This window comes from Chiloscyllium punctatum, chromosome 5 (genome assembly GCF_047496795.1).
Source record: "Chiloscyllium punctatum isolate Juve2018m chromosome 5, sChiPun1.3, whole genome shotgun sequence".
Lineage (NCBI taxonomy): Eukaryota > Metazoa > Chordata > Chondrichthyes > Orectolobiformes > Hemiscylliidae > Chiloscyllium > Chiloscyllium punctatum.
This window is the reverse complement of record NC_092743.1, coordinates 63,129,091-63,149,917: the sequence shown is the minus strand read 5'-3', so window position 1 is coordinate 63,149,917 and position 20,827 is coordinate 63,129,091. Positions and strand designations below refer to the sequence as shown.

The following is a 20,827-nucleotide window of genomic DNA, read 5'->3' as shown; positions in this document are numbered from 1 at the left end:
TCTAGAAGGCCCTGGTTAGATCACACTTGGAATATTGTATTCAGTTCTGGTTGCCTAATTACAAGAAGGATGTGGAAGCTTTAGAGAGTGTGCAGAGGACACTTACCAGGATGCTGCCTGGACTGGAGGGCATATCTAATGAAGAAAGGTTGAACGAGCTAGGGTTTTTCTCATTGGAACGAAGAAAGATGAGAGACAACTTGATAGAAGTGTACAAGATGATGAAAGGCATAGAGAGAGTGGATAGCCAGAGACTTTTTCCCAGGGTGGAAATGGCTATCATGCAGGGACCTAATTTTAAGGAAGATTGAAGGAAGATTTAGGAGAGATGTCAGAGGTTGGCTCTTTACACAGAGAGTGGTGAATGTGTAGAATGCACCAACAGTAGTGGTAGTAAAGTCAGATATATTAGGGACATGTAAGGCACACCTTGGATAGGCACATGGATGATAGTAAATTGAAGGATATGTAGGTTAGTTTGATCTTAATGGATTAGCACAACATTGTGATCCAAAGGGCTTGTACTGTTCTAACACCATACAACCGAGTCACCAAAGTGGTGAGCTGTGGCCACATCTTTTAAGACTGTAGAATGAAGTCCATCAGGACCTGGACTCCTGTTAGCCCACTGCCCAACAGTTTACTCAGTGTCACTTCTTGATGGTGATTTTCCTGAGTTTTCCCTCTATTTCCTATTTCTGATTTATTGCTGCATCAGAGATGTTACTTGTATCCTCTATAGTGAAGAGTAATGGAAAATGCCTATTCAATTCATCTGTCATTTCCTTGTTTTCCATTATTAATTCTCTAATCTCACTTTCTATAGGACCAACACCCACTTTGTTAAGTAAATAAGTATGGAAGCTCTTACTATCTGTTATTATATTTCTAGCTAGTTTTCTTGCATCTAATTTTTCTTTCTTTATGAATTTTTGGTCACTTTTAACTATTTTTTATTTTGTCTAATCTTCTGATCTCCTAAGTTGGCTACTTTTCTATGCTCCTAAAACAGAACCCTGTCTGATTCACATAATGACAATCTAGTTTCAACTGATTCTTAATTAAGCTGTTCCTTCATTGGAAGTCTTGTTAAAACTCTGCTGGCAACTAGCTAAGAACTTCATAAAGTGTAGATTTCACTTCTCACAATCATAACTGTCAGTGGGCTCCCTTGAGAAACTCATATATAAAAACAGCATTTTCCTATTGAGATATATGAAGTTAAAAATCACACAACACCAGGTTATAGTCCAACAGGTTTATTTGGAAGTACAAGCTTTCGGAGTGCTGCTCCTTTGTTAGGTACCTATCTGACAAAAGAGCAGCACTCCAAAAGCTTGTACTTCCAAATAAACCAGTTGGACTATAACCTGGTGTTGCGATTTTTAGCTTTATTCACCCCAGTGCAACACCAGCACCTCCACATCAGAGATATATGAAATTATCTCTCACTCATAAGCTAAATGTAAGGGCTAAAGAGGGGTGTGTTAATGCAGCCCTGGTCTTACCACTTACCTGTATGCTGCCTTTCAGTTTAGTGTCCTCCACCTTAATCTGAAACGTCTTCTCAAAGTTAGTGTTCAAAAATATTTGGCATATCAAGCTATCAGCAATCAAAAACCTGATTGTTTATGAGAGATGAGCAATGCTTGGCAAATACAACTTCTTTCAGTCTTGAGATTTATAAAAAGGTTCCTCATCTCTTAGATGGGTGTGACTTACACAGGTCGTATGGTGACAATAATATTGCAGCAGATGTTGTAACAGTGCAAGTGAAAATATATTGATGAAAGTGGTGACTTATTTATAGTGAAGTAGCACCACTGCCACCTAGGTAGCTCAGTATGCTTTTCTTATCTACTCCATCTAGCTACTTCCAGTTACATGCCTGCCTTCTGTAGCTGATGTGTGGGGATTTTCTGTGTGTCTATTCCTTTTGACTTGGAAGACTTAGGCAATTGTACTATGATACCTTTTCAGGTGTCTACAGTGCCCATTGGCAATCCAGAGATGTATAGGTTAGGTGAATTGGCCATGCTAAATTGCCCATAGTGTTCAGGGATACATAGGTTAGGTGCATTAGTCAGGGATAAATATAGGGTAGGGGAATGGGTCTGGGCAGGTTACTCTTTGGAGCGTCTGTGTGGACGTGTTGGATCAGAGGGTCTGTTTCCACACTGTAGGGATTCTGTGATTCTGTGAAGATAGCACTAACCCATACTATTATCTCTGCCTAGACTGCTGGGGTCTGGTGGAGTGGACTCTTGTTACCATCAGCTCGGAAGAGGACTAGTCTTCTCTCCCTCATCACCAGAGAGTTTTCTTCATGAAAGGAGGAACAAGCTTAGTTTTTTTCTGAGTCATCCTCGTCAAAGTTTGGAAGAGAGTACCATAATATGAGAGAGAGTTCCCAGCTTATAGTAATAGAAGTAGAGTCCAGATAGGCTTTGAATATGCTACCAGAGACTTGATGAGTACTTCAGACTCACTTGCCATGCAATGCACCTTATAAACACCCAACATCTTCTTTGCATAAATATTGAGGTGAGAAATGCATGACTGGGTGTGATATCTCACCCTAGGCCATATTGAAACTAACTGGGAGATAGTGAGGACTGTAGCTACTGGAAAGTCAGAGTGGATAACTAGTGTGTGGAGTGTCTGGAAAGTCAGAGTGTGGAGCTAGTAAGAGTATAGTAGGTCAAGCAGCATCAGAGGAGCAGGGGAGTCAACATTTCAGATCCGAGCCTTTCACCAGGACTGGGCAGAAGGAAGGGGACTGAGAAATAAATAGAGGGAGGGGGTGGCATGGGACAAAAGTAGGTGGGATGGCAATAGGTGGATACAGGTAAGAGGTGATTATGATTGGTCAGTGGGAAGGGTGGAGAGGATCAGTGGGAAGGAAGATGGGCAGGTTAGGTCAGGTCAATGGAGAAGGGCAGAGAGGGAGGGCTGGACCTGGGATGAGGAGATTTGAACGCTTGTGAATTCTACGTTAGGCCATATGGTTGTAAGCTCCCAAGGTGGAAGATGAGGTTTTCTTCCTCCAGTTTGCGTGAGGCCTTATTTTGACAGTGAATGAGGCCCAGGATGGACATGTCATCAGGGGAGTAGGAAGGGGAATTGAAATGGCTGGCAACTGGAATGACCAAGCGCAAACTCAGGGACTGCTTTAAGGAACATCTATGGCCTGTAAGTTGCAATCAACACCATTTTGTCTCGACCATTAAATCTTACTCTATAATATGGTTGAACAAAGTGGTATCCTTAGAAATTAAAGATGAATTGTTTTTGTTTTTCTTTGCAGGATTGATTTCCTATTGACTGATGATGAAGAAAATAATCAGTTCATTTTGGATCTTGCTGTATACAGGTTAGCTTTGTAACATACAACTGTACACCTATCTCAAAATATCAGAATTCACCCACCTAAAATTAGGTTTTGTGGGGCTTCTTTCGAAGGCTAATTTAACATAGTTTTGTGGTATTAGGTGATATTTCCTGATCATAATTGCCTGATATTGGGGTGTTAATGATGTGGTGGAAGTACAGAAATGGGTAGGTATCCATAGGTTGGATCGCCAAAGTTTTAGCAATGGCTCCCTTTACACTGCCAAAAGTTGGCAATGACATGTGGTCATTTGCCTCAGTCTGATAATTTCCATCATGTTTGTAGTAAATCATGTCATGTTCATGACTATAGAAAGATACCATTCAAAAGTGCTCAGCACTCTGGTGGAGAGATGAAAAATTTCAAATGTCAAATAACAATATTTATTATTGTAAAAACACAATGGTTGTTCATTTTCCTGTTTTAACTCTTGGCAATTGTGTTGTCATTTGCTTTTTTGTTGTCCTTTGCTACCCACATTCTCATATTTTTAGACATGGTGGGTGGCTCTCACTGTCAAATATATTTGCTTTTGGAGAAAGAGAAGGAGGGGAAGCAGAGGATTGCTAGCCTGGTGAGGCTGTAGTGGTATCTAGCCACCAGTAACATACCAGTATACATATAGGAACGGAGAGAATTCCACATAGAATTGAGGAATGACAAAGAAAGTCATCACTGATTTGTTTCACATCCTGAAAGCAAAAACTACCACCGAAATGCACTACAGGCACTAGCCTGCCACTGTCTTTTTAACATCCATACTTTAAGGTTCTTACAGGTTTCCGCATGTTCATGTGTATCAGTAGTCAAACAATAATTCATAAATGCTTAAAATGAGTCATAGCTTAATTGGTGGCTGTTTTCAATTTTATTTTCACTCTTTTGCTTAGTTGCAGATACAAGAAAGGGATCACAACTGAAAGCATATCAATGCACATTCAAGATTTTATGTATCTTGACGATTTTGCACACTACTTATCTCAGCACCTTTTCTATTCAGTGTACTGGGTAGGGTTGCCAACTGTGATTTAAATGTATTCATGAAGGTTTCATAACATGACTTACCCTCAGTCAGCCATTTGTTAGCCAACAGGTCCATCCTTGTGTTGCCGTGCCTTCCTATGCCAATTAGAGAACTCAAATAATCATTAACCAATTGGATGATATTTGCCCTTCAGCCGGACAACCTTTTTTCTTCCATTTGCAATATCTTTAAGTATGATAAAGAGACAATGAGAAAAGAAAATTGTTTTTTTAATGCTATGTTTTTTCTCCTGTGTTATGCAATACTGGGAAAAAGTTCTGGAATTTATGAAAAGGCAAAGTTAATGTCATTAGTTGGCATTGAAAAATTGTTCTTTTATCTGCTCACAAGTGTCATAATACAGTTTTTCATCAAACTTCAAAAGATACAATAATACAAAGCAATAGGTTAGTACTCTCTCCAAAAGAAATGCTCTGTTTTACTTGTGCATTAGCAATATTTAGCTTTTTCTTTCCAAAACCAGTATAGTGCAATTAGCTGATCAGCAAGGTAACCCTCTTATGTGAACTATGTACAAAAGTGGGATTCACTTTATTGAATTGCCAATATTGATCAATTTTCAAAAATTTAACTTGCAGACATATGGACACATCTCTGCTTGATATCGATGTTCAACCAACATATGTCTGTGTAATGGTGAAAGGGAAGGTCAGTATCCAATATATAGATTTCTGAAGTACAGACAAAATAGAATCAGTAATACAAGTGTACATCTGAAATGTAAAAACCTTGATATCCAAAGACTCCATAAATTCAAAGACTGTTTCATCTTCCTGTTTCATAACAAATGCACCTCTTCAAGGTATTTATCCAGTTTTTCCACAGATATGTTGACTAGACTTTGTTACCTGCCTTTAGACTGATATGAATGGTTAGCACTGATTACATTGCCCCGGTTTGCACTCTTGTATAATCAATAAAGCTGAAATAAAAATATGTATGCTTTAAATACATATACACAGAATGTTCTTCTCACAGATCTGTGGAAATTAGAATCTTAGGCACAGTGTGCTTTTTTTTAATGTTAGTATTTTGTTTTGTTGAGCTGGAATTCTGCCATCTGCCATTTATTGCCCATCCCTAATTGCTCTTGACAAGATAGTGGTGAACTGCCTTAAACCACTACAGTCCATGTCCCCTGCTGGGGAGGGAGTTCCAGGATTTTGACCCAGTGACAGTAAAGGAATTCTAATGTACTTCAAAGTCAGGATGCTGTGTGTCCTGTAATACAATTTGCAAGTTGTGATGTACCCATGTATCTGCTACTGTTATCCTACCAGGTGATAGAGGTTGAAGGTTTGGAGGTGCTGTCTCCAGAGCTTGGGAATTGTTGCAATGCATCCTGTAAATGATACACACCTCTGTCATGGTGGGGTTAAAGGAGTTAATTGAGGTGCCAATCATGTTTTATCCTGGACATTGTTCTTGACTGCTGTTGGAGCTGCACTCCTCCAGGTCAGTGTAGAGTATCCTATAACATTTCTGACATCTGCTTTTTTAGATTGTGGACCATCTTTGTGGAATCAGGTGGTGAGTTATACATCACAGAAATGTTAAACTCTGACCTGCTGTCACAGCTACAGCTGGTCCAGTTCAGTTTCTGGTCAATGCTAATTCCTGGAAGTTGATAGTGGGGAATTCCGTAATGGTAATGCTTTCAAGATGCGATGGTTAGGTTCTCTCCTTTTAGACCATTATGTAGCACTTGTGTCGTGTGAATGTTAGTTGCCATTTATCAGCCCAGCTCTGGAAGTTGTCCAGGTCTTGCTCTTTATGGAAAGCTTCAGCATCTGAAGATTGCTAATTGCAATTGTTCATTGCAATCATCAATGAACACCTATATAAGTAGTAGCTGATTGGTTCATAATGTAATGCCTCCTCCATATGGAAACTCTCATGGCCCTTGTGCAGATCATCAGTGACATAAAAATTCGGTTATGTTTCTGATGAGATATGCTGGTTCCTGATGCCCTTACCTACAGACTGGTGGTCATTCCTTGCTAAGCATCTTCGTTCAATGCCACATGTAAGCTTTAGAGAAGAAAGTGAATCATATAAACCCTACAGTGCAGAAAGAGGCTATTCAGCCCATTAAGTCTGCACTGACCCTCAGAAAGCATCCCCACCCAAACCCACCCCAGCCCTGTAACCTGACATTTACCATGGCTAATCCACCTAGCCTGCACATCCATGAACTCTATGGGACAATTTAGCAGGGCCATTCTACCTAATCTGCACATCTTTGAACTTAGGAAGGAAATCCATGCCATGGAGAATGTGCAACCTCCACACAGACTGTCACCCAAGGCTGGAATTGAACCTGGGTTCCTGGTGCTGTGAGACAGCAGTGCTAGCCACTGTCTCACAGTGCCACCATCACCATGGTAAGGAAATCTCACCTTGACAGAACGTTGATGCATTTACAAAACTGCATCCAGGTTTGGAGAGAGCCCACAGCTAGTGACCTCCTTTGCAATTTTCTTCCAGGCTTGCTGTCTCAGGTAGGCCAGTTTCTTCTTCCAGTACCTTAATAAGTGACTCATCTTGTCCTGCAGCCTACAAGAGTATCTACAGGGAGAAATCTATGAGGCTCGCAAAGTCTTCCCTCTGTCATAGTTGCTGCAATTCCCTGTTCAGTTCCTTGCATATAATGAAGGGTGACGGAGACTGTCAAGCAGTAAAAGCAGTCATCAGATTAGTCAGGACAGCACGCTTTCAAACGAGGCAGCAGAGAATTCCAAGCTGGCAGCCATTTAAATGTGGTGTTAACACCTGCCATGCCATCATTTGGTGCTGCCATTAGTATCTCGTTTCTAGTGTCTCATGGTTAATTGGACTAGGCTTTCACTACTTCTAAATTACTCGGTTGGCCTCTACGTGATCACGGTTGGACAGCCACTAGAAGCCTATGTGGAAGTTCTGATAACATCAGGTCCTGCAGCCTTGCAACATAATACAGCATAATGTGTGTTGTGCTTCACAGAAAGTTGGAAAATGAGAGGTGCAACTTATGCCATGTGAGAAGGAAGTGGAATGTGAGAAAGTGGATTAGACATAATTATAGAGTGCTAAGAAAGTACATTTATTCCTGTCCCCTACTGATTAAATGGTATTGCAAGTGCTTACGTCACACCTCCTGCAAGAGAGTAGAAATTATGTTGATTAAAAGTTGCAATTATTTGGAGTGATATGGTTAGCATGTTTAAATAACTGGCAATGTAAGAGATATGGGTGTGAAATTTGCAGCAGTGCTAAATACGTGAACAATGTCTGAGGCTAATAATTCAGTTGGAAGTATACCTATTTGAAGAATGAATATGCTGACCTTGATCAATTGCATGAGCCATCAAACTTTCTATCATCCAGATCCTCAAGGTAGCACCATTTGTATTAATTTCTATGTCTTGTGAGACAATGAACAAACGTAAGTTTATTTTAATTTGTCTTTGATGCATTCCCATCCCTAATTGCCTTTGAAGATGGTGAGCTATCTCTTGAAATGCTGCAGTTCATATGGTGTAGTACTGTTAAACAGCCATCTACTGCCCACCAGCCCCATTATCATCTACACTTCCTCCAAAGATTCAAATCAAATTTGTGAGACAAGATCTTACTCTCAGAAAGCCATGCTTACAATCCCTAATAATTCCATTCTGTTCCAAATGTGAGTAAATCCTGTCTCTAAGAATCCACTGACACTAGACCCACTGGATTATTCCTATTGCCCTTCTTATACAAAGAACAACACTGGCTATTCTCCAGCCTTCTGTGACCTTGCCTATGGCTAAAGAGGATGCAAAATTCTCTATCAAGGTCCCAGAAGTCTCCCCACTTGCCTCCTCAGTATCCTGAAATAGATGCTATCAGGCCTTTGGAACTTGTGTATCTTAATGTTTTTCAAGACACCCAACATCCCCTCCTTAATTTTACATTTTTGACATGTTGGGCCATAAGCATGTAGAATGTAGTTGAATACAATCCTGCTAAAGCCATTAACCCACAGGGTCTCATAGTTGCCCAGTTTTGAGCTCAATCTACTATGAACCAATCTCATTTTTAGAACGTGGCATGGTGGCACAGTGGTCAGCACTGCTGCCTCACAGCACCAGCGACCCGGGTTCAATTCCCGCCTCAGGCGACTGTGTGGAGTTTGCACATTCTCCCAATGTCTGCATGGGTTTCCTGCAGGTGCCCCGGTTTCTTCCCACAGTCCAAAAATGTGCAGGTTAGGTGAATTGGCCATGCTAAAATTGCCCGTAGTGTTAGGTGAAAGGGTAAATGTAGGGGAATGGGTCTGGCTGGGTGCGCTTCAGCGGGTCAGTGTGGACTTGTTGGGCCGAAGGGCCTGTTTCCACACTGTAAATAATCTAATCTAATTACAGCACAGTACAGACTCTTTGGCCCTCATTGTGGCACTGACCTGTGGAACAAACCTGAAGCCCATCTAACTTATACTATTCCATTCTCATCCAAATGCCGATCCAATGACCATTTAAATGTCCTTAAACTTGGCAAGTCTACTCTTATTGCAGGGAGTGTGTTTCATGCCCCTACTACTCTGAGTAAAGAAACTACCTGTGACATCTGTCCTGTGTCTATCACCTCTCAATTTAGAGCTATGTCCCCTCGTGCTAGCCATCGCCATCCAAGGAAAAAGGCTCTCATTGTCAATCCTATCTAACCCTTTGATTATCATATATGTCTCAATTAAGTCACCTCCCAATCTTCTTCTCTCAAACAAAAACAGCCTCAAGTCCCTCAGCCTTTCCTTGTAAGACCTTCCCTCCAGACCAGGCAACATCCTAATAAATCTCCTTTGAACCCTTTCCAAAGCTTCCACATCCTTTCTATAATGCGGTGACCAGAACTGTTTGCTGTACTCCAAAAGTGGCCACACCAGAGTTTTGTACAGCTGCAGCATGATCTCATGGTTCCGAAACTCAATCTCTCTACCAATAAAAGCTAACGCACCGTATACCTTCTTAACAACCCTATCAACTTGGGTGGCAACTTTCAAGGATCTTTGTACCTGGACACCGAGATCTCTCTGCTCATCTACACGCCCAGGAATCTTACCATTAACCCAGTACTCTTTATTCCTGTTATTTCTTCCAAAGTGAATTACCTCTCACTTTTCTGCATTAAACTCCATTTGCCACCTCTTAGCCCTGCTCTGCAGCTTATCTATGTCCCTCTGTAACCCACAACATTCTTCATCACTATCCACAACTTTACCGACCCTCGTGTCATCTGCAAATTTATTAACCCATCCTTCTTTGCTGTCATCCAGGTCATTTATAAAAATGACAAACAGCAGTGGATGCAAAACAGATCCCCACTAGTAACTGAACTCCAGGATGAATATTTCCCATCAACCACCACCCTCTGTCTTCTTTCAGCTAGCCAATTTCTGATCTAAACCACTAAATCACCCTCAATCCCATGCCTCCATATTTTGTGCAATAGCCTACCATGGGGAACCATATCACTCGCCTTACTGAAATCCACATACACCACATCAACTGCTTTATCCTCATTCACCTGTTGGGTCACCTTCTCAAAGAACCCAATAAGGTTTGTGAGGCATGACCTACCCTTCATAAATCATGTTGACAAACTGTGTTTGCACAGTGGAAATATCGTTGAACACAATGGAGGATGTTCTCAATATAAAGATGAAGCTTTGTCCCTACTGTGGTCACTCCTGTTCATGCTGTAAAGAATAGATGCATCAGCAATAGGTAGCTTGGCGAGAATTAGGTCACACCTTTTTAGCTGTCTTGCATCTGCCATAGGGTCAGAATGACAGATTTTTAAAATGTGTTCATAGGGATGAGTATTTCTGGCAAGGGAGCATTTATTTAAGCACTTATTCATCCTTCATTGCCCTTGACACATGTCCTTCAGGATCAACCAGTGAGGTCAGTAATGGTACTTCGCTTTGATGGATATTTCAGAAGTAAAAACCAGTAAAATTTGCAAGTGGCACATACTGATCCAACTCACCTTTCTTGCTTCAAAGTGGAGCTCCAGTGTGTCTAGTTATATTCATTTCCAAATATTACTTTTTTTTTAAACTGTTTTTCCCTTCTGGGAAATCCCACACCTAAAATAAATTATGTGCTTTACATTGTGATTATCGGTGCTTCTTTCAGGTGGTGTACAACATGAAGGAGTACTGATTTATAAGCTGATGGGGGTGAGGGCTTGGTCTGTGCACTCAGCAAGAGGTTTTCTTTCTATACTGATGCCAAGAGACAGTATGGGGTCCAGGATCAATATTTACGACTCCCAGGATTTCTGGCCTGTATAATTACTGCACTACTATCTTCTAGTGAATCTGTCTTCCCAGGGACGACAAGGTTGGTGTTGTCCGGATCATTGTGTGCAAAGTATCATTCCATGATTATGTCTGTCAAGTTGTTGCTTGACTAATCTTAAGGCCAGCTTTCCTCTTTTGTCACAAGTCTCTAGATTTTAATGGGGATAACTTTGGAGGGTCAATTGAGCAGCATGTGACTTTGTTACACCTTGATGCTTAAGTCAATGCTGAATCATCTGTCTAATTTTATTTGCATTTTGTAGCAGATTGATGCAACTGTTTAATTTGTTAGACCACTACAGATGACATTTATGAGCTAACTACGTTGTGACTCCAGACACACAACATGTTAATCAGACCAAGTAAGATATTAGTGAAAATGAGACTACATGGGTTTTTATGACCATTTGATAGTTCCATAATTATGATTATTAAGCCAAACACTTTTTTAAAAAAAATTCCAGCTTTATTTTAAACAAATTTTAAACTCCCCTGGCTGCCATGGTGGGATTTGAATGCTTGTCTCAAAACATTAGTTCAGGCTGTTGTAGTCCGGTAACACTGTCATTATGCTATCACTCTCCATTGGTGTAGAAGATTCTTGTTGAATCAAATTGCATTACTTTATGTTTTGTCTCTGTGATGGAAAATCATATCCATCTTTCCACCAAAGCAAAATAATTTAGACTTTTTAAAAAGGAAGGTTTAGCCTCCTTATACTATTCCATACTTATTAATTAGCTTTGTTCGGGAGCAAATCATACATTATCTCATGAAGCAACTTAGTTTGTAATTTATTTCAATTGAAATAGTGACAGCAGATGATTTTGGTGCGGTATATTGCATTGTTTTCAATGTTAATTTTAGGTGTTTCAGCTGGTGCTTCCAGAAGAAGTAAAACCTGACAGCAGTTCTGCCAAGAGATCCCAAACCACAGGACATCTGCTCATCACAATGCCCAAGGTGCAGTCATATGTTAGATGGCATTTATCTCTCGTTACTTCACTTTTATGTTAACTTTAAATGACCAGATTGTGATGTGCTGAAAACATGTTGCTAATTCAGTTTCATTTGGATATCTTTATTGGGGCATTTGCAGATGTATGCCTGTAACAATGCAACATCTTGCACTTGATGGGCAGAAATTTATTCTGATATGATTTTTTAAAATTCACTCATGAGGCATAGGAGTTACTAGCTGGGATAGCATTTATTGCATGCACCTAGTTGCCAGTGAGAAGGTAGTGGTGACCTCCCTGCTTGAACTGCTATAATCTGTTGGTGTTCTGATTTATCTGCTGCCCTTGTCCTTCTAGATAGTAAGGGTTGTGGGTTTGGGAGGTGCTGTCTTGGGATCTTTGAATCTCTGCAGTTCACCTAGTGAAAGGTGCACACTGCTGCTACTGAACATCATTGATGGGAGTAATGTTGATGTTTGTGGTTGTGGTGCCAATCACGTGGGCTGCGTTTTTCTGGATGGTATCAAGTTTCTTGAGTAGTGTTGGAGCTGTACTCATCCAGGAATTGCGAAGGCTATTGTCTTTAGGGCCTATTGCAAGCTCCAATCGCTAGCTACTGACTCCATCCTTGTGAGGTTCGAGATGAGAGTGGTGCTGGAAAAGCACAGCAGTCCAGGCAGCATCCGAGGAGCAGGAAAATCGATATTTCGGGCAAAAGCCCTTCATCAGGAATAGAGGCAGAGTGCCTGCAGGGTGGAGAGATAAATGAGAGGAGGGTGGGGGTGGGGAGAAACCAACCCCACTCTAATCTAGAATCTGGTTTCCAGCATCGCAAGTCCTTGCTTTTACCATCCTTGTGAGGCTGATTTAGTCTGCTTGAAACCCTTGATCTTGTATTTGATGTCACAATTCACACTATATATTTGCGCAATTACCTATATTTCCTATTTTCCACCTGTGTAACAATGTCTGTCTCTGCTTCTACTTCAGTTCATCTGCTGTTAAACCTTCATTCATACTTTTGGCCCTTTTAGACTTTACTATTCTTGAGCTCTGCTGGCCGGGCTCCAACAAGGTACATTCCAGAAACTTGATTTTTATCCAACATTTTGTTGACATCCTTTCTTGAACCAAGAATCATCCATTACCTCTGTGCTCAATGATTTGCTTTGGCTGTGCCCAAGCCATGCACGATTTAAAAATTCTCATCCTTGTCTTTGAATTATTTCATACCTGGCCCCAGCACTGCAATCCCCTCCAGCCCCACTAGCACAGCGTTCTTATGATTTTGTCCTCCTGAATGTCGTTGAAAAATGTGGTGCTGGAAAAACACAGCAGACAGGCAGCATCCGAGGAGCAGGAGAATCGACATTTCGGACATAAGCCCTTCTTCAGGAATTCCGCCACCTCCAAACAGACCCCACCACCAGGGATATATTTCCCTCCCCACCCCTATCAGCGTTCCGGAGAGACCACTCCCTCCGCGACTCCCTCGTCAGGTTCGCATCCCCCACCAACCCAACCTCCACTCCCGGCACCTTCCCCTGCAACCACAAGAAGTGCAAAACTTGCGCCCACATCTCCCCCCTCATCTCCCTCCAAGGCCCCAATGGATCCTTCCATATCTGTTGCAAATTCACCTGCACCTCCACACACATCATTTACTGTATACGTTGCACCCGATGTGGTCTCCTCTACATCGGGGAGACAGGCCGCCTCCTTGCGGAACGTTTCAGGGAACACCTCTGGGACATCCGCACCAACCAACCCAACCGCCCCGTGGCTGAGCACTTTAACTCCCCCTCCCACTCCGCCAAGGACATGCAGGTCCTTGGCCGCCTCTATCGCCAGACCCTGACCTATTTAAAGTCATTCCTGAAGAAGGGCTTATGCCCGAAACGTCGATTCTCCTGCTCCTCAGACGCTGCCTGGCCTGCTGTGTTTTTCTAGCATCACATTTTTCAACTCTGGTCTCCAGCATCTGCAGTCCTCACTTTCTCCTCCTGAATGTCCCCAATCTTAACTGTTCCACCATTTGGCTGCTGTGTCTTCAGCTGCCCAGACCCTAAACTACCCTTAAATCTAACTGCTTCCCAACTTCAATTTCCTCTTTTATGACCCTCAAACTCTTTCTTTGTCCAACTGCCTTAATATCTCCGTATATGGTTAAGTGGGAAATCTTTCTAAATGTACTTCTGTAAAGGGCTTTCAGATGGTTTATTATTTTAATGGTGCAGTATAAATTAAGTTGTTTATCCCCTTTGCAAATAACTTGTTAGTCCTGCGAGCATTCTTGCTAATTTGTAAGGATGATAATGAATCCTGAGAACCACCTTCTACCCCTTACCCAAAAATGTGAGTAGTGAAAAATAATTAGTTTTCATTTTGCCACAGAATTACTTTGGGGAATATTTAAACAGTAATGAAGATGTACTGAAATCTTTTCTAACAACAGGTAGACTTTCAGCCTGGTACTAACAGTATATCCACCCAGGCTGTGTAACATAGGGTTGGGTTAGTGGTTTCTCAATATCTGCAGACTAGGTAGCAGCGAATAAGCCATAGAATATCTGACTGGCAAAGGTAGAGCGATGGAAGCAATTAGAAACACTACAGGAATCTATTATTCAAGGGGAAAAGTTATTCTATACCTCAGCCTTTTGGAGTTCCATCCTAAACTTTTCAATCTCTCTGCTTGCTTTCAAAACCTGCTTGAAGATATTTCTTTGCCTATAATAATTTTCCATCTTCCTGGTTTCAACATTTTCCCTCATCTTTATGAAGTCTCTCTGAATGTGAGGAGTTCCATAGATAAGTAAAGCAGAACAAAAGGAATTGATATCTTAAAATTACAGCTTTGTGTTTGTTAGGTTTTCATATGTCAGCGTTCTTGAACAAAGTTCTAACTCAAAAATACATAATGTGGATGAAATTGGACACAATGTGCAAAGTATTTTTGCCTCTTGTAATAGGACATGTTCAGCTGTGTTAAAGTGAATGAAACTAAACATTGGACGATAATGTAATAAGTAACTGTCCAGTTTAATTTTCAATGTAGTTTACTTTAAGCAAAATAATTTTGATTCACAATCTTACTTTCCCAGCCTTTTCTTTGTTTCCTTTTCATCAAACATTGTCAGTTTGGACTTTAATCTTAATAGTATATAGCTTTTGCTTGTTGTGCATTTTTGTAACTTTATTTAATCATAATTTCAATTTGAAATATTTTATTTAGGTGCAAGAGGTGGTTAAGCCAAAACCTAAGAGCACATCTAGAACTCAATCTGCAACATACTCAAAGTCACATACCCATGTAACAAGGTATTTATTGTGTAATAGCAAGCTAAATGTTTCCTCTTTTTCAGTAACAACAACTTGCATACAGTGTCTTGAGTACACTATGAGACAAAGTGAGGAGAATGCATTAGAGATTAAAGTCAGAGATTTAGAGAATTTACGAACAGGTTGCAGTGCTGGAAGAATTATGGAAAGAAAGGGGTATCTATGGATGGATTTTGTGAGAATTTTAAGTTTGAGATATTGAGTGTCTTGGAGTCAGTAGTGGGAACAGAGTTGACCTGGACTTTAATACTGAATAGTTTTAAATGAGTGGAAGTTTATGCAGGCTGGATGATGTGATGCTAATCAAAAGACCAATAGTACAATCAAATGTTATAAATGCATTTCCAACTATTGTGAGAAACTGGAATATGGAACTATTTGGACATTATGTGTTTGAACAGGGATTTATCAAGTGATTTCTTGGAAACAAAAAGTTAAAGATCAAAGAAAAGGTGTTTACAAAAGTCACTTGACTTTGCGAAAAAGAGTCCCACAAAGCTTTTAAGGAAAGTTAAGAGATGGGTTTGATAGTTTAACTACAGCATGAACCCTTGGGTCTGTCCTAAAGGTTGCCTATCCACAGTTTCTGAACTAAAATTGTTTCTTCACTACACACCTGGGAGGGTGACAGCTGTTGCAGAGGATTTGTAGAAAAGGCAGTGTTACGGCTCTCACTCTCCGTAAGAGAATAATCTTTAAAGCAAAACTAGTTAAAATGTTCTTACTTTCTTGGTGAAGTTGTTTGAAAAAAACTTGATAAAACTATCAGGATTCTAAACTGTTTCCCATCTAAATTTGATATTTGGTCTAAAGATTTTGTATCATTCTACAACTAATAGCAATCTGATCTTATAAGCAGAAAATCAAAAAAATGGTGAGAAGTCAGCCTATCCTATCTTCGTTCAAACCTTGAACTACAGGGGTGGTGTGCATTTTCTGCTTATTTTTCCAACTTTTAATATCTCCGCAGAACTGTGTTGTTTCACCTATTTTTATTCATTCATGGATTGTGGATGGCACTGGCTAGGCCAGCCTTTAATCCCTATCCCTAATTGCCCATGCAGCAGTTAAGAATTCATCACATATTGCTATGGATCTGGAGTTGTACATAAACCAGACCAGGCAGATTAGCCTTCCCTAAAGCCTATAAGTGAACCAGAAGAATTTTTATAACAACTGGTAGTATTTGTGTGATCAGCAGTAGGCTAATTTGTTAATTACAATGTTTTTTTGGTTCACACCTCCCCATCTGCCTTGGTAGGATTCAAAACTATGACCTAGTTTATGAGCTTGAGATTTTGGATTACTAGTCCAGTGGCATTACTACTGAAGTACAGTACCCCTCTTTAAAGGAATGAGAGTTTTGAATTAATGGGATAATAGTTTAAGTCTGGATAATAGCATATTAATATTTCATTTTGTCACACTTCTTCAGAACAACTTATTCTTAAACAAGTGTCATTTTGAGTTTACTGAACAAACCTGGTGAAAGTCTTGGCAATTTTTGAGAAGATTTGTAGCTCAGGTTGATGATGAGTTTGTAGGTTTGCTAGCTGAGCTTGAAAGCTAGTTTCAGACGTTTTTGTCACCATACTAGGTAACATCATCAGAGAGAGTCTACGGTGAAGTGCTGGTGGTATGTCCCGCCTCTCTGTTTATAGATCTTGGTTTCTTAAGGTGGGTAATGTCATTTCCAGAAACGACATCACCCAACTTAACAAACCCAGACCTATAAATAGAGAGGCAGGACATACCACCAGCGCTTCACCGGAGACTCTCACTGATGATGTTACCTCGTATGGTGACAAAAACGTCTGAAAACAAACCTTCAAGCTCAGCGAGGAAACTAACAGACTGGTGAAAGTTCTTTTGTTCGAGATAAATAAATCATGTAAACACTTGGTATAGCTTGTGGAGCTTGATTATCAGCTCACTCCTCCTTTAATTGTCATAATACACGTATAAAGATGACAACTGCATCTATTAGCAGTAGACAGGGTAGTAGTTTTCAAGCACAGAAGTTTCAGAATTTTTTCCTTCAGGAAAAGAGAAGCATAAGCTTCTGGAAATGAGGATAACAGAATTCAAGGAAGAGAAACCACTTCCAATGCCATTAAGTAGTGAAGCAGCAGTTCAATTAGAAAGATTAAAGAGTGAATCTTTAAGATGATATGAACTCAGTGCATGAGAACAGATGGAAAGTAATAGAGTATGGTTCAACATTTGATTTGAGAAATTTCACAATGAGGAAGGAAGGAGAAGGCAGCTGAATTTGGCATCCAACTCCAAATAAGGAAGAAATCCATCAGCTCCTGACACTATTGCTGTAAGAAGTAATCGAAAGAGATTTGAGGAGAATGGTGGTGATGTTAAAATAAAGATTTGCAGTCCAGGATGATCCTGGAGTAGTAACTGATTATAGGAGAAGAAGATGATACTTTCTCTTTCAGCTAGTCATGCTAAAATAAATCAGTTAAATACTAAATATGGTCAACTCTTCACCTTTTGGATTTGAGAGGAGTTGCAGGGAGAGCATAATATTGTATCTGCAGAAATATTGTGATGATGGATAGCTAAAGGCTATGCAGCTGGGAATTTAAAATTCCAGTTGTAAAACCACCACATTAGCAAACACAATCTTGATTCTCTTTTATTTAAAACATTTTCATCAGCCACTGATATACACAAACTAAATTGTAGATGACACCATCAGTTTCTTTTAAAGTTTCTCCCTCCTTCATCGCAATGGAACAGTTGAAACCATGGTAATGTAGACAACTATAGCAGTTAATATTACCAGAATAAACCAGGCTGAATATATTAAGTTCAGTGGTGAAATAAGATCATTCTCATTAATCTCTGGATACAGAATTGGCTTAGACATAGGAGACAGAAGGTAACGGTGGAATGGAGGGTTGTGACTAGTAGTGTTCCACATGGATCAGTGCTGGGACCTCTGCTGTTCATGGTCTGCATAAAACTTGGAGGAAAATGAGGCTGGTCTAATTAGTAACTTTGCAGATGATATAAAGTTTGTTGGAGTTGCGGATAGTCAGGAGGATTGTCTGAGGATATAGAATATAGATCAGTTGGAGGCATGGGCAGAAAAATGGCAGATGGAGTTTAATCCTGACAAATATGAGGTGATGCATTTTGGAAGATCAAGTATAGGTGGAAATTATTTAGTGAATGGCAGAACCCTTAGAAGTATTGATATGCAGAGGGATTTTGCAGCGCAGGCAGATAAAGTAGTGAAAAAAGGCCTATGGCATGCTTGCCTTCATTGAAAGGGACATTGAGTATAAGGACAGGCAAGTTATGCTGCACCTTTACAGAACTTTAGTTAGGCCACTCTTGGGATATTGCAAACAGCTCTGGTCTTCGTTGGATATGTGGAACAGTCCATCTTCTACAGCTACACTGGCACCACCCCCCACCTTTTCCTCCGCGACATCGATGACTGTATCGGCGCTACCTCGTGTTCCCACGAGGAGGTTGAACAGTTCATCCACTTTACTAACACCTTCCACCACGACCTCAAATTTACCGGGACCGTCTCAGACTCCTCCCACCCCTTCCTAGACCCCTCTATTTCTATCTCGGACGACCGACTCAACACGGACGTTTACTATAAACCGACTGACTCCGACAGCTACCTAGATTACACCTCCTCCCATCCTACCCCCTGTAAAAACACCATCCCATATTCTCAATTCCTTCACCTTCGCCGCATCTGCTCCCAGGAGGACCAATTCCAATACTGATCACTCCAGATGGCCTCCTTCAAAGACCGCAATTTCGCCTCAGACGTGGTTGACGATGCTCTCCACCGCATCTCCTCCCCTTCCAGGTTCCTCCGCCCTTGAACCCCGCCCCTCCAATCGTCACCAGGACAGAACCCCACTGGTCCTCACCTACCACCCCACCAACTTCCAGATACATTGTATCATCCTTCGTCATTTCCACCACCTCCAAACAGACCCATCACCAAGGATATATTTCCCTCCCCACCCCTATCAGCGTTCTGAAAAGACCACTCCCTCCGCGACTCCCTCGTCAGATCCACACCCCCCACCAACCCAACCTCCACTCCCGGCACCTTCCTCTGCAACCGCAAGAAATGCAAAACTTGCGCCCACACCTCCCCCCTCACTTCCCTCCAAGGCCCCAAGGGATCCTTCCATATCCGTCAGAAATTCACCTGCACCTCCACACACATCATTTACTGCATCCGCTGCACCCGATGTGACCTCCTATACATTGGGGAGACAGGCCGCCTACTTGCGGAACGTTTCAGAGAACACCTCTGGGACACCCGCACCAACCAACCCAACCACCCCGTAGCTGATCACTTTAACTCCCCCTCCCACTCCACCAAGGACATGCAGGTCCTCGGCCTCCTCCATCGCCAGACCATGGCAACACGACGCTGGAGGAAGAGCATCTCATCTTCCACCTAGGAACCCTCCAACCCACAAGGGATGAATGCAGATTTCTCCAGCTTTCTCATTTCCCCTCCCCCCACCTTTTCTCAGTCCCAACCCTCAGACTCAGCACCGCCTTCTTGACCTGCAATCTTCTTCCCGACCTCTCCGCCCCCACCCCCTCTCCAGCCTATCACCCTCACCTTGACCTCCTTCCACCTATCGTATTCCCAACGCCCCTCCCCCAAGTCCCTCCTCCCCACCTTTTATCTTAGCCTGCCTGGCACACCCTCCTCATTCCTGAAGAAGGGCTTATGCCCGAAACGTTGATTCTCCTGTTCCTTTGATGCTGCCTGACCTACTGCGCTTTTCCAGCAACACATTTTTAAGCTCTGATCGCCAGCATCTGCTGTCCTCACTTTCTCCTAGCTCTGGTCACCACACTACCAGAAAAATGTCGCTGCTTTGGAGAAGGTACAGAAAAGGCTTATCAGAATATTACCTGGTGTGGAGGAATTTTAGCTATGGAAAAAGGTTAGATAGATTGGGTTTGTGTGCACTGGAACACAGGAGGTTGAGGGGCAACCTGATAGAAGTTTATAAGATTGTGAATGGCATGGATAGAGTGGGAAGTATGAGTTTTTCTCCCCCAGAGTGGAGAGGTTAATTACTAGAGGACACAGATTCAAGGTGTGAGGGGGAGGTTTAAAAGAGATGTGTGGGGTAAGTATTTCCAACAAAGGATTGTGAGTGCCTGGAATACACTGACAGAAGGTGGTAGAAGCACACATAACAGCAGTAATCAAGAAGCAACCAGATGAATACATGAATAAGAAGGGAATAGAGAGATACGGATTCTGTAAATGAAGATAGTTTTAGTTTGGAAGAGCAAAATGTGTCAGCTCAGGCTTGCAGGGCTAAAAGGCCTGTCCCTGTGCTGTATTGTTCTTTGTTCTCTTTGTTCTTTGTTGTTCTATGTCTTAAATAAGTAAAACGAGTCATTAATTTTGCCTTTTAAATTTTTCTTCCTTCCGACCATGTGTTGTTTTCTAAGCTTGTTCACTCTCTCTTCTGGATATCATTATCAAAATAGTTTTCCTGCAATACCTCAAATTGTTTTGCTTTGTAAGCCTGTGTAACACCTTTCCCAACACCACCCCACCCACCTCCACCCCCGTCAGCCCTCCCCTGCTCCTGCCTACAGGATCAGTATTATTCCTGTCAAACTGGGGCAAGACCACCACACAACTCTGGTCTATCATCCCAGAGTAACTGATCATAAGATTAGCACCCCTTCCTTAGTATTCGATTAATTGGAAACTTTTTGTACAAGTAAAAAGCCAT

At 41.4% G+C, this 20,827-nt stretch overlaps 1 protein-coding gene across 2 annotated transcripts in view; it reads left to right on the top strand.

The window, feature by feature from the left end:
- Positions 1–20,827, top strand: part of dnaaf11 (dynein axonemal assembly factor 11) — an 83,008-nt gene that overhangs the window by 45,436 nt on the left and 16,745 nt on the right. Inside the window, exons 8-11 of one of the 2 annotated variants that reach the window (XM_072570442.1) lie at positions 3,308–3,373; positions 5,015–5,084; positions 11,626–11,721; positions 14,953–15,038. In XM_072570442.1, the coding sequence (XP_072426543.1) occupies positions 3,308–3,373; positions 5,015–5,084; positions 11,626–11,721; positions 14,953–15,038 (318 nt within the window). The remainder of the gene's footprint in view (positions 1–3,307; positions 3,374–5,014; positions 5,085–11,625; positions 11,722–14,952; positions 15,039–20,827) is intronic. The other variant, XM_072570443.1, reaches the window with a different exon arrangement.